Here is a 15,267-nt window from a genome sequence, read left to right on the forward strand (position 1 = left end):
TGTTCTGATCCACACCAGATACTGACTGGTGTTCTGATCCACACCAGATACTGACTGGTGTTCTGATCCACACCAGATACTGACTGGCTTTCTGATCCACACCAGATACTGACTGGTGTTCTGATCCACACCAGATACTGACTGGTGTTCTGATCCACACCCCTACTTTTTTATCTGTGATCAACAGATGCATATCTGTATTCCCAGTCATGTGAAATTCATAGATTAGGTCCTAATTTATTTATTTCAATTGACTGATTTCATTGTATTAACTGTTAGTATGTTAGCTAGCTAGTTATTGTGATAGTGTGTTAGTTAGTATGTTAGCTAGCTAGTTATTGTGATAGTTAGTGTGTTAGTTAGTATGTTAGTTAGCTAGTTAGTATGTTGGTTAGTTAGCTATTTAGTATGTTATTGATTTACTATGTTACTTAGTTAGCTAGTAAATTATTTTGTTTTGTTTGTTAGTATTTTTGGTTAGTTGGTGTGTTGGTTGGTTAGTTAGTTAGTATGTTGGTAAGTTAGTATGTTATGTTAGCTAGTTAGCTAGTTAGTTAGTTCCTTAGTTAGTTAGTATGTTGGCTAGTTAGTCAGTACCAAGCACAAAGGACGATGAAGACAGCTGAGTTTGTGTGCGTGTGTGTATGTGTGAATGTCTAACCTCTCCTCTCACTACAGGTGGTAACCCAGGGGGAGTGTTCAGTATAGCGCTGGTCCAGGGTGAATGGATGGTGGTGGTGCGCGGTCAGCTGGACAGGGAAAAACAGGACTTCTATCTACTCAACATCACCGCCAGCGACGGCCTCTACATCACCCGTACTGCCGTGGAGGTCACTGTCATGGACGCCAACGACAACACACCTGTCTGCAACCAGGTCAGAGGTCAGGGGTCACAGTGTAGAACTAGAACAGATATAATTGTAGAAATAGAACAGATAGAAGGATGTTGTAGGAGAGTCAGTATACTGTAGGAGAAGGGGGAGACATGAAGCAGGGGGAGTCAGTATACTGTAGCAGCAGGGGGAGTCAGTATACTGTAGCAGTAGGGGGAGATAGTATACTGTAGCAGTAGGGGGAGACAGTATACTGTAGCGGTAGGGGGACTCATTATACTGTAGCAGCAGGGGGAGTCAGTATACTGTAGCAGTAGGGGGAGATAGTATACTGTAGCAGTAGGGGGAGACAGTATACTGTAGCAGTAGGGGGAGTCAGTATACTGTAGGAGTAGGGGAGACAGTATACTGTAGCAGTAGGGGGAGTCAGTATACTGTAGCAGTAGGGGAGATAGTATACTGTAGCAGTAGGGGAGACAGTATACTGTAGGAGTAGGGGAGACAGTATACTGTAGGAGTAGGGAGTCAGTATACTGTAGCAGTAGGGGAGTCAGTATACTGTAGCAGTAGGGGAGTCAGTATACTGTAGCAGTAGGGGAGTCAGTATACTGTAGCAGTAGGGGAGACAGTATACTGTAGGAGTAGGGGGAGTCATTATACTGTAGCAGTAGGGGGAGTCAGTATACTGTAGCAGTAGGGGAGTCAGTATACTGTAGGAGTCGGGGAGTCAGTATACTGTAGCAGTAGGGGGAGTCAGTATACTGTAGGAGTAGGGAGTCAGTATACTGTAGGAGTAGGGGAGTCAGTATACTGTAGGAGAAGGGGGAGTCAGTATTCTGTAGGAGTTGGGGAGTCAGTATACTGTAGGAGTAGGGGAGACAGTATACTGTAGCAGTAGGGGGAGTCATTATACTGTAGCAGTAGGGGAGTCAGTATACTGTAGGAGTAGGGGAGTCAGTATACTGTAGCAGTAGGGGAGTCAGTATACTGTAGGAGTAGGGAGTCAGTATACTATAGGAGTAGGGGAGTCAGTATACTGTAGCAGTAGGGAGTCAGTATATACTGTAGGAGTAGGGAGTCAGTATACTGTAGGAGTAGGGGAGACAGTATACTGTAGGAGTAGGAGGAGACAGTATACTGTAGGAGTAGGGGGAGTCAGTATACTGTAGGAGTAGGGGGAGTCAGTATACTGTAGGAGTAGGGGGAGTCAGTATACTGTAGGAGTAGGGGGAGTCAGTATACTGTAGGAGTAGGGAGTCAGTATACTGTAGCAGTAGAGGGAGTCAGTATACTGTAGGAGTAGGGGAGTCAGTATACTGTAGCAGTAGGGGGAGTCAGTATACTGTAGGAGTAGGGGGAGTCAGTATACTGTAGGAGTAGGGGGAGTCAGTATACTGTAGCAGTAGGGGGAGTCAGTATACTGTAGGAGTAGGGGGAGTCAGTGTACTGTAGCAGTAGGGGGAGTCAGTATACTGTAGGAGTAGGGGGAGTCAGTATACTGTAGGAGTAGGGGGAGTCAGTATACTGTAGGAGTAGGGGGAGTCAGTATACTGTAGGAGTAGGGGGAGTCAGTATACTGTAGGAGTAGGGGGAGTCAGTATACTGTAGGAGTAGGGGGAGTCAGTATACTGTAGCAGTAGGGGGAGTCAGTATACTGTAGCAGTAGGGGGAGTCAGTGTACTGTAGGAGTAGGGGGAGTCAGTATACTGTAGCAGTAGGGGGAGTCAGTATACTGTAGGAGTAGGGGGAGTCATTATACTGTAGAAGTAGGGGGGAGTCAGTATACTGTAGGAGTATGGGGAGTCAGTATACTGTAGGAGTAGGGAGTCAGTATACTGTAGGAGGGGGAGTCAGTATACTGTAGGAGTAGGGGGAGTCAGTATACTGTAGGAGTAGGGAGTCAGTATACTGTAGGAGTAGGGGAATCAGTATACTGTAGGAGTAGGGGAGTCAGTATACTGTAGGAGTAGGGGAGTCAGTATACTGTAGGAGTAGAGGGAGTCAGTATACTGTAGAGTAGGGGAGTCAGTATACTGTAGGAGTAGGGAAGTCAATATACTGTAGGAGTAGGGGAGTCAGTATACTGTAGGAGTAGGGGGAGTCAGTATACTGTAGGAGTAGAGGGAGTCAGTATACTGTAGGAGTAGGGGAGTCAGTATACTGTAGGAGTAGGGGAGTCAGTATACTGTAGGAGTAGGGAGTCAGTATACTGTAGGAGTAGGGGAGTCATTATAATGTAGGAGTAGGGGAGTCAGTATACTGTAGCAGTAGGGGAGTCAGTATACTGTAGCAGTAGGGGGAGTCATTATACTGTAGGAGTAGGGGAGTCAGTATACTGTAGGAGTAGGGGAGTCAGTATACTGTAGGAGTAGGGGAGTCAGTGTACTGTAGGAGTAGGGGGAGTCAGTATACTGTAGGAGTAGGGAGTCAGTATACTGTAGGAGTAGGGGAGTCAGTATACTGTAGGAGTAGGGGAGTCAGTATACTGTAGGAGTAGGGGAGTCAGTATACTGTAGGAGTAGGGGGAGTCAGTATACTGTAGGAGTAGGGGGAGTCAGTATACTGTAGGAGTAGGGGGAGTCAGTATACTGTAGGAGTAGGGGAGTCAGTATACTGTAGGAGTAGGGGAGTCAGTATACTGTAGGAGTAGGGGAGTCAGTATACTGTAGGAGTAGGGGAGTCAGTATACTGTAGGAGTAGAGAGAGTCAGTATACTGTAGGGAGAGGGGAGTCAGTATACTGTAGGAGTAGGGGGAGTCAGTATACTGTAGGAGTAGGGGGAGTCAGTATACTGTAGGAGTAGGGGGAGTCAGTATACTGTAGGAGTAGGGGGAGTCAGTATACTGTAGGAGTAGGGGGAGTCAGTATACTGTAGGAGTAGGGGGAGTCAGTGTACTGTAGGAGTAGGGGGAGTCAGTGTACTGTAGGAGTAGGGGGAGTCAGTATACTGTAGGAGTAGGGGGAGTCAGTGTACTGTAGGACATGGTAATTTTGGAGAAGACAGAGTTGTTTTATGTGTATGTGTTTTCAGGTGGTTCCTCCTTGGGGCCATATGGGGTTAATGATACTTGTGTTAATGTTTTTGCGTGCGCCTGTCCATGTGTGTGTGCATATCTCCCTAGGCGGTCTACCGCGTGACCTTCCCTGAGGACATGCCCCCTAACCAGGGCATTCTGACTGTAGGGGCATCTGACGCAGACACAGGCACCAGTGCTGAGATACAGTATTCTCTTTTTGGGATCGGAGTAGAGGACTTCTATATGGACGCAAACACTGGTATGAACACGCACACACACACACACACACACACACGCAAACACTGGTATGAACAAGCACACACACACAAAAACACTGGTATGAACAAGCACACACACACACACACGCAAACACTGGTATGAACGCACACACACACAAACACTGGTATGAACACACACACACACAATCACTGGTATGAACACGCACACACACACACACACAATCACTGGTATGAACACACACACACACACAAACACTGGTATGAACACACACACACACACACACACAAACACTGGTATGAACACACACACACACACACACACACACACACTCACACACACACACACACACACACACACACACACACACGCGCACACACACACACACACACACACACACACACACACACACACACACACACACACACACACACACACACACACACACACACACACACACACACACACACACACACACACACACACACACACACACTCACACACACACACACACACACACACACACACACACACACACACACACACACACACACACACACACACACACACACACACACACACACACACACACACACACACACACACACACACACACACACAAACATCTTCTTCTTCTATCTAGGTGACATGAAGACAGCGACGGTGATGGACCGTGAGATGACCTCCAGCTACAAGTTGATCGCCCAGGCAACCGACGGGGGCGGGCTCTTCTGTCGCTCCGAGGTCTCTGTCACGCTATTGGATGTCAACGACAACCCGCCCTCCTTTTTTTCCAGCCAATACTTGGCCAACATTTATGAGAACGCCGCCCCCAAAGCACTGCTGACACGCTTACAAGCCAGTGACCCTGACGAAGGTGTGTGTGTGTGTTTGTGTGTTTGTGTGTTTGTGTGTGTGTGTGTCTGCCAAGACATTTACGGTTGTAGATGACAGTACTTCTAGGTCTCAGAGCGACCAATCGTGACTAAGCTAACAGGCTAACATGATCCCTCCACTCTTAGTCAGGGTTAGAATTAGGATGGTCTCCACCACGATGATTGGTGGTCTACACAGTGATGACCTCTAGGTTAGAGGTTAGTGTTTAGCTAGCTGCTAGGCTAACAGTCTGGTCTCTGTCTGGTTTAGCTAACATGATCCCTCCACTCTTAGTCAGGTTTAGGAGGGTCTAGCTAGGCTAACAGTCTGGTCTCTGTCTGGTTTAGCTAACATGATCCCTCCACTCTTAGTCAGGTTTAGGAGGGTCTAGCTAGGCTAACAGTCTGGTCTCTGTCTGGTTTAGCTAACAGGCTAACATGATCCCTCCACTCTCAGTCAAGTTTAGGAGGGTCTAGCTAGGCTAACAGGCTATCATGATCCTTCCACTCTCAGTCAGGGATAGAATTAGGAGGGTCTAGCTAGGCTAACAGGCTAACATGATCCCTCCACTCTCAGTCATGTTTAGGAGGGTCTAGCTTGGCTAACAGTCTGGTCTCTGTCTGGTTTAGCTAACATGATCCCTCCACTCTCAGTCAGGTTTAGGAGGGTCTAGCTAGGCTAACAGGCTGGTCTCTGTCTGGTTTAGCTAACATGATCCCTCCACTCTCAGTCAGGTTTAGGAGGGTCTAGCTAGGCTAACAGACTGGTCTCTGTCTGGTTTAGCTAACATGATCCCTCCACTCTCAGTCAGGTTTAGGAGGGTCTAGCTAGGCTAACAGGCTGTGTATTGTAACTCTGTGTATTGTGTCTGTGGTTTCCTCCAGGTCCAAACCGTACAGTGGTGTACTCCCTGGTAGACTCCGCAGACGGGTTCTTCTCTATAGATCCAGTATCAGGCGTGGTGGTTCTGGAGAAAGCCCTGGACAGAGAGACCAGAGACTCCTACAGGGTCAGGATCCAGGCCTCCGACCGCTCCGGACTGCAGGGGGCGCTATCCTCACAGGTCAGTTATATGATAGGATACAGGTCAGTTATATGATAGGACACAGGTCAGTGATATGATAGGACACAGGTCACTTATATGATAGGACACAGGGCAGTTATATGATAGGACACAGGTCAGTTATATGACAGGATACAGGTCAGTTATATGATAGGACACAGGTCAGTTATATGATAGGACACAGGTCAGTGATATGATAGGACACAGGTCAGTGATATGATAGGACACAGGTCAGTTATATGATAGGACACAGGTCAGTGATATGATAGGACACAGGTCAGTGATATGATAGGACACAGGTCAGTTATATGATAGGACACAGGTCAGTTATATGATAAGACACAGGTCAGTTATATGATAGGACACAGGTCAGTTATATGATAAGACACAGGTCAGTTATATGATAGGACACAGGTCAGTTATATGATAAGACACAGGTCAGTTATATGATAGGACACAGGTCAGTTATATGATAAGACACAGGTCAGTTATATGATAAGACACAGGTCAGTTATATGATAGGACACAGGTCAGTTATATGATAAGAAACAGGTCAGTGATATGATAAGAAACAGGTCAGTTATATGATAGGACACAGGTCAGTTATATGATAGGACACAGGTCAGTTATATGATAGGACACAGGTCAGTTATATGATAAGAAACAGGTCAGTTATATGATAAGACACAGGTCAGTTATATGATAGGACACAGGTCAGTTATATGATAGGACACAGGTCAGTTATATGATAGGACACAGGTCAGTTATATGATAGGACACAGGTCAGTTATATGATAGGACACAGGTCAGTTATATGATAGGACACAGGTCAGTGATATGATAGGACACAGGTCGGCGATATGATAGGACACAGGTCAGTGATATGATAGGATACAGGTCAGTTATATGATAGGACACAGGTCAGTGATATGATAGGACACAGGTCAGTGATATGATAAGAAACAGGTCCGTTATATGATAGGATACAGGTCAGTTATATGATAGGACACAGGTCAGTTATATGATAGGACACAGGTCAGTTATATGATAGGACACAGGTCAGTTATATGATAGGACACAGGTCAGTTATATGATAGGACACAGGTCAGTGATATGATAGGACACAGGTCAGTTATATGATAGGACACAGGTCAGTGATATGATAGGATACAGGTCAGTGATATGATAGGATACAGGTCAGTTATATGATAGGACACAGGTCAGTTATATGATAGGACACAGGTCAGTGATATGATAGGACACAGGTCAGTGATATGATAGGACACAGGTCAGTTATATGATAGGACACAGGTCAGTGATATGATAGGATACAGGTCAGTGATATGATAGGACACAGGTCAGTGATATGATAGGACACAGGTCAGTTATATGATAAGAAACAGGTCAGTGATATGATAAGAAACAGGTCAGTTATATGATAGGACACAGGTCAGTTATATGATAGGACACAGGTCAGTTATATGATAGGACACAGGTCAGTGATATGATAAGAAACAGGTCAGTGATATGATAGGACACAGGTCAGTTATATGATAGGACACAGGTCAGTTATATGATAGGACACAGGTCAGTTATATGATAGGACACAGGTCAGTGATATGATAGGACGCAGGTCAGTGATATGATAGGACACATGTCAGTTATATGATAGGACACAGGTCAGTGATATGATAGGTCAGTTATATGATAGGGCACAGGTCAGTGATATGATAGGACACAGGTCAGTGATATGATAGGATACAGGTCAGTAATATGATAGGACACAGGTCAGTTATATGATAAGAAACAGGTCAGTTATATGATAGGACACAGGTCAGTTATATGATAGGACACAGGTCAGTTATATGATAGGACACAGGTCAGTTATATGATAAGACACAGGTCAGTTATATGATAGGACACAGGTCAGTTATATGATAGGATACAGGTCAGTTATATGATAGGACACAGGTCAGTTATATGATAGGACACAGGTCAGTTATATGATAGGACACAGGTCAGTTATATGATAGGACACAGGTCAGTTATATGATAAGAAACAGGTGCAGTTGTTGGAACGAACTCTTCCATACATTTAAATGGTCTGTCGAAGTCAAGGTTTCCCGAACAGGATTCATATCGTAATGGTTAGATTTCCTGTCTGTGGATCAGAACGTTGTGGGTTCACCTCCCGGTAGAGGTATTTCGACCATGATTTTGATAAACCTCTCAGGTTTGTGGTGCTGTAAAAACTTGGTAGAGCATGGGTGGAGTAGGCATTGTGTTGCTCATGTGAATTTCCTTTCTTTTTAGGCTTCAGACCAATGCCTATTCTCACCTAAAACCTAGTTTTAGTTTTTAATATGATAGAACACAGGTCAGTTACATGCAAGGACACAGTCCCTCTGCACAGACTCCACACAGAACTGAGTCTGTGTTTCTATTAGCCAGCAGGGGGCACTACCTTCACAGGGTGATACAATCTGACCAATGATAGCTGTTGGTTTTTGGAATTGAGGACTATTTAGCTGAATTGTACTGAACCAGCCTGATGATTGGTAGAGATGGAATGAGTTGTTCCGTACCTTTTGCCGGTGCTTTTAAATGTAGTCTTCTGAAAAGTTTCTCGTCTCGTACCAATGCTTTAAACGTAATATGAATATTGAAGCTAAGATTATGTATGTGTGTGTGTTAGTGAATCTTGAAGCTTGGTATGTCTGTGTGTGTGTGTTAGTGAATCTTGAAGCTTGGATTATGTACGTGTGTGTGTGTTAGTGAATCTTGAAGCTTGGTATGTCTGTGTGTGTGTGTTAGTGAATCTTGAAGCTTGGATTATGTCTGTGTGTGTGTGTTAGTGAATCTTGAAGCTTGGATTATGTCTGTGTGTGTGTGTTAGTGAATCTTGAAGCTTGGTATGTCTGTGTGTCTGTTAGTGAAGCTTGGTATGTCTGTGTGTCTGTTAGTGAAGCTTGGGTTATGTATGTGTGTGTGTTAGTGAATCTTGAAGCTTGGTATGTCTGTGTGTGTGTTAGTGAATCTTGAAGCTTGGTATGTCTGTGTGTGTGTTAGTGAATCTTGAAGCTTGGTATGTCTGTGTGTGTGTTAGTGAATCTTGAAGCTTGGTATGTCTGTGTGTGTGTGTTAGTGAATCTTGAAGATTGGTATGTCTGTGTGTGTCTGTTAGTGAAGCTTGGTATGTCTGTGTGTCTGTTAGTGAAGCTTGGTATGTCTGTCTGTCTGTTAGTGAATCTTGAAGCTTGGTATGTCTGTGTGTGTGTGTGTTTATGTGTTTTTGCGTTGTTCTTGTTCCTAACAGGTGGATCTGACAGTAGTGGTGTTGGACGTCAACGACAACCCCCCGGTGTTCCAGAGGCGTGACTACACCGTCACCGTGCCCGAGGACGTTGCCATGGGAACAGAGATCCTGCGGCTGTCGGCCACCAGTGACGACATTGGGGCAAACGCTGAGGTCATGTACAGCATCAGGGCTGGCAATGAACTGGGGAAGTTTCAGATTGACAGAACTCTGGGTGAGTAGGAGGGTAGGTGGGTGTATAATTTCCTTGACTTCAAGGTACTTAAAAACATTGTGTGTGTGTGTGTGGGTGGGTGTGTGTGTGTGTGTGTGTGTGTGTGTGTGTGTGTGTGTGTGTGTGTGTGTGTGTGTGTGTGTGTGTGTGTGTGTGTGTGTGTGTGTGTGTGTGTGTAGGCTCCATCTCAGTAGTTGATGACATGGACTTTGAGGTGTGTAAGGACTACTTCCTGACTATAGAGGCTTGGGACGGCGGGGCCCCGCCCCTCAGCACTGCTACCATGGTAACCATAGAACTGATGGACGTCAACGACAACGCTCCAGCCTTCAGTCAGGATATCTACAACGTGCTGGTCAGCGAGGACGCATCAGTCGGACAGACTATCACCAGGGTGAGTGTGTGGGTGGGTGGGTCAGGTGGGGTGGTGTGGGTGGGTGGTTGTGTCAGTTGGGTGTGGGTGGTTGGGTGGTTGGGTGGGTGGGTGTGTCAGTTGGGTGTGGGTGGGTGGTTGTGTCAGTTGGGTGTGGGTGGTTGGGTGTGGGTGGGTGGTTGTGTCAGTTGGGTGTGGGTGGTTGGGTGGTTGGGTGGTTGGGTGTGGGTGGGTGGTTGTGTCAGTTGGGTGTGGGTGGGTGGGTGGGTGGTTGGGTGTGGGTGGGTGGTCGGTTTGAAAACCCACCTTTTTACCTGTCCCTTAATTGAGGATTTCACTATTATTATGTTATTGATCTATTATATTTGTATTAATCACTTTTATGTATCTATTGTATCGATCTATTGATCTATTGTATTGTATCTATTGTATCTATTGTATCTATTGTATCTATTGTATCTATTGTATCTATTGTATCTATTGTATCTATTGTATCTATTGTATCTATTGTATTGACCTATTGTATCTATTGTATCTATTGTGTTGACCTATTGTATCTATTGTATCTATTGTGTCTATTGTATCTATTGTATCTATTGTATCTATTGTATCTATTGTATCTATTGTATCTATTGTGTCTATTGTATCTATTGTATCTATTGTATCTATTGTGTATATTGTATCTATTGTATCTATTGTGTCTATTGTGTCTATTGTGTCTATTGTATCTATTGTGTCTATTGTATCTATTGTATCTATTGTATCTATTGTATCTATTGTATCTATTGTATCTATTGTATTGACCTATTGTATCTATTGTATCTATTGTACCTATTGTATCTATTGTATCTATTGTATTGACCTATTGTATCTATTGTATCTATTGTATCTATTGTATCTATTGTATCTATTGTGTCTATTGTATTGACCTATTGTATCTATTGTATCTATTGTATCTATTGTATCTATTGTATTGACCTATTGTATCTATTGTATCTATTGTATCTATTGTATTGACCTATTGTATCTATTGTATCTATTGTATCTATTGTATCTATTGTATCTATTGTATTGACCTATTGTATCTATTGTATCTATTGTATCTATTGTATCTATTGTATTGACCTATTGTATCTATTGTATCTATTGTATCTATTGTATCTATTGTATTGACCTATTGTATCTATTGTATCTATTGTATCTATTGTATCTATTGTATCTATTGTATCTATTGTATTGACCTATTGTATCTATTGTATCTATTGTATCTATTGTATTGACCTATTGTATCTATTGTATCTATTGTATCTATTGTATCTATTGTATCTATTGTATCTATTGTATTGACCTATTGTATCTATTGTATCTATTGTATCTATTGTATCTATTGTATCTATTGTATCTATTGTATCTATTGTATCTATTGTATTGACCTATTGTATCTATTGTATCTATTGTATCTATTGTATCTATTGTATTGACCTATTGTATCTATTGTATCTATTGTATCTATTGTACCTATTGTATCTATTGTATCTATTGTATTGACCTATTGTATCTATTGTATCTATTGTATTGACCTATTGTATCTATTGTATCTATTGTATCTATTGTATTGACCTATTGTATCTATTGTATCTATTGTATCTATTGTATTGACCTATTGTATCTATTGTATCTATTGTATCTATTGTATCTATTGTATCTATTGTATCTATTGTATCTATTGTATCTAGTGTATCTATTGTATCTATTGTATCTATTGTATCTATTGTATCTATTGTATCTATTGTATTGACCTATTGTATCTATTGTATCTATTGTATCTATTGTATCTATTGTATCTATTGTATCTATTGTATCTATTGTATTGACCTATTGTATCTATTGTATCTATTGTATCTATTGTATCTATTGTATCTATTGTATCTATTGTATCTATTGTATCTATTGTATCTATTGTATCTATTGTATTGACCTATTGTATCTATTGTATCTATTGTATCTATTGTATCTATTGTATTGACCTATTGTATCTATTGTATCTATTGTATTGACCTATTGTATCTATTGTATCTATTGTATCTATTGTATCTATTGTATCTATTGTATCTATTGTATCTATTGTATTGACCTATTGTATCTATTGTATCTATTGTATCTATTGTATCTATTGTGTCTATTGTATCTATTGTATCTATTGTATCTATTGTATCTATTGTATCTATTGTATCTATTGTATCTATTGTATCTATTGTATTGACCTATTGTATCTATTGTATCTATTGTATCTATTGTATCTATTGTATCTATTGTATCTATTGTATCTATTGTATCTATTGTGTCTATTGTATCTATTGTATCTATTGTATCTATTGTGTATATTGTATCTATTGTGTATATTGTATCTATTGTGTCTATTGGGAAGGACTGCCCGTTCCATGATCTCGCCATCACGGTTGACAACTCCATTGTGTCCTCCTCCCAGAGCGCTAAGAACCTTGGCGTGATCCTGGACAACACCCTGACGTTCTCAACTAACATCAAGGCGGTGTCCCGTTCCTGTAGGTTCATGCTCTACAACATCCGCAGAGTACGACCCTGCCTCACACAGGAAGCGGCGCAGGTCCTAATCCAGGCACTTGTCATCTCCCGTCTTGATTACTGCAACTCGCTGTTGGCTGGGCTCCCTGCCTGTGCCATTAAACCCCTACAACTCATCCAGAACGCCGCAGCCCGTCTGGTGTTCAACCTTCCCAAGTTCTCTCACGTCACCCCGCTCCTCCGCTCTCTCCACTGGCTTCCAGTTGAAGCTCGCATCCGCTACAAGACCATGGTGCTCGCCTACGGAGCTGTGAGGGGAACGGCACCTCAGTACCTCCAGGCTCTGATCAGGCCCTACACCCAAACAAGGGCACTGCGTTCATCCACCTCTGGCCTGCTCGCCTCCCTACCACTGAGGAAGTACAGTTCCCGCTCAGCCCAGTCAAAACTGTTCGCTGCTCTGGCCCCCAATGGTGGAACAAACTCCCTCACGACGCCAGGACAGCGGAGTCAATCACCACCTTCCGGAGACACCTGAAACCCCACCTCTTCAAGGAATACCTAGGATAGGGTAAGTAAGGGTAAGTAATCCTTCTCACCCCCCTTCTCCCCCAACAAGATTTAGATGCAAGTGGCTGTTCCACTGGTTGTCATAAGGTGTATGCACCAATTTGTAAGTCGCTCTGGATAAGAGCGTCTGCTAAATGACTTAAATGTAAATGTAATGTAATGTATTGTATCTATTGTATCTAGTGTATCTATTGTATCTATTGTATCTAGTGTATCTATTGTATCTATTGTATATATTGTATCTATTGTATCTAGTGTATCTATTGTATCTATTGTATCTATTGTATCTATTGTATCTATTGTATCTATTGTATCTATTGTATCTATTGTATCTATTGTGTCTATTGTGTCTATTGTATCTATTGTATCTATTGTATCTATTGTATTGACCTATTGTATTGACATATTGTATCTATTGTATCTATTGTATCTATTGTATTGTATCTATTGTATCTATTGTATCTATTGTGTCTATTGTGTCTATTGTATCTATTGTATCTATTGTATCTATTGTATTGACCTATTGTATTGATCTCTTGTATTGATCTACTGTATTGATATATTGTATTGATCTCTTGTATTGATCTACTGTATTGATATATTGTATTGATCTCTTGTATTGATCTACTGTATTGATATATTGTATTGATCTCTTGTATTGATCTACTGTATTGATATATTGTATTGATCTCTTGTATTGCCTTCTGTTGTTTCTATCTCCTCTATTTTACTGTCAATTGTGTTGTGACTTTCAATTCACTTTAAATAGTCAAATATCTTATTTGATGTGTGTGTGTGTGTGTGTGTGTGTGTGTGTGTGTGTGTGTGTGTGTGTGTGTGTGTGTGTGTGTGTGTGTGTGTGTGTGTGTGTGTGTGTGTGTGTGTGTGTGTGTGTGTGTGTGTGTGTGTACAGTTGCTAGCGGAGGACCTGGACAGCCAGGTGAACGGGCGAATCACTTACTCCATCCTCCGTGGTGACCGTGGCAACCAGTTCTGGATCGACCCGGTAACGGGACTACTCAAAGTCAACAAGAGACTGGACCGGGAGGAGGTGAGAACACACACACACAGACACCGGTGAGAGAGATTTTTGTTCCGAACCTCCCTGCATATTGAATTGTATTTTGGCATAATAATTAGTGAAACATGATACTAGGTAGTGAGACAGGATACTAGGTAGTGAGACAGGATACTAAGAAGTGAGACAGGATAGTAGGTAGTGAGACAGGATAGTAGGTAGTGAGACAGGATACTAGGTAGTGAGACAGGATACTAGGTAGTGAGACAGGATACTAGGAAGTGAGACAGGATAGTAGGTAGTGAGACAGGATACTAGGTAGTGAGACAGGATAGTAGGTAGTGAGACAGGATACTAGGTAGTGAGACAGGATAGTAGGTAGTGAGACAGGATACTAAGTAGTGAGACAGGATACTAGGTAGTGAGACAGGATAGTAGGTAGTGAGACAGGATACTAGGTAGTGAGACAGGATAGTAGGTAGTGAGACAGGATACTAGGTAGTGAGACAGGATAGTAGGTAGTGAGACAGGATAGTAGGTAGTGAGACAGGATAGTAGGTAGTGAGACAGGATACTAGGTAGTGAGACAGGATAGTAGGTAGTGAGACAGGATACTAGGTAGTGAGACAGGATACTAGGTAGTGAGACAGGATAGTAGGTAGTGAGACAGGATAGTAGGTAGTGAGACAGGATACTAGGTAGTGAGACAGGATACTAGGTAGTGAGACAGGATAGTAGGTAGTGAGACAGGATAGTAGGTAGTGAGACAGGATAGTAGGTAGTGAGACAGGATACTAGGTAGTGAGACAGGATAGTAGGTAGTGAGACAGGATAGTAGGTAGTGAGACAGGATAGTAGGTAGTGAGACAGGATACTAGGTAGTGAGACAGGATAGTAGGTAGTGAGACAGGATAGTAGGTAGTGAGACAGGATACTAAGTAGTGAGACAGGATACTAGGTAGTGAGACAGGATAGTAGGTAGTGAGACAGGATACTAAGTAGTGAGACAGGATACTAGGTAGTGAGACAGGATAGTAGGTAGTGAGACAGGATACTAAGTAGTGAGACAGGATACTAGGTAGTGAGACAGGATAGTAGGTAGTGAGACAGGATAGTAGGTAGTGAGACAGGATAGTAGGTAGTGAGACAGGATACTAAGTAGTGAGACAGGATACTAGGTAGTGAGACAGGATAGTAGGTAGTGAG

General features: G+C 42.5%; 1 protein-coding gene and 1 long non-coding RNA gene across 2 annotated transcripts in view; both read left to right on the forward strand.

Annotated features, from left to right (window-relative positions):
* LOC118383333 (protocadherin Fat 3-like) overlaps positions 1–15,267 on the forward strand; it is an 82,942-nt gene that overhangs the window by 31,597 nt on the left and 36,078 nt on the right. The window contains exons 6-12 of the mRNA XM_052505043.1: positions 679–875; positions 3,956–4,109; positions 4,731–4,964; positions 5,848–6,026; positions 9,343–9,556; positions 9,736–9,950; positions 13,957–14,094. Coding sequence (XP_052361003.1) covers positions 679–875; positions 3,956–4,109; positions 4,731–4,964; positions 5,848–6,026; positions 9,343–9,556; positions 9,736–9,950; positions 13,957–14,094 — 1,331 coding nt within the window. The remainder of the gene's footprint in view (positions 1–678; positions 876–3,955; positions 4,110–4,730; positions 4,965–5,847; positions 6,027–9,342; positions 9,557–9,735; positions 9,951–13,956; positions 14,095–15,267) is intronic.
* On the forward strand, positions 6,247–7,436 carry LOC127921338 (uncharacterized). Its single transcript, XR_008108723.1, has 3 exons — positions 6,247–6,325; positions 7,269–7,291; positions 7,361–7,436. It is a non-coding gene; the product is annotated as an uncharacterized LOC127921338 (long non-coding RNA).

This window comes from Oncorhynchus keta, unplaced genomic scaffold, assembly GCF_023373465.1.
Source record: "Oncorhynchus keta strain PuntledgeMale-10-30-2019 unplaced genomic scaffold, Oket_V2 Un_contig_2206_pilon_pilon, whole genome shotgun sequence".
Lineage (NCBI taxonomy): Eukaryota > Metazoa > Chordata > Actinopteri > Salmoniformes > Salmonidae > Oncorhynchus > Oncorhynchus keta.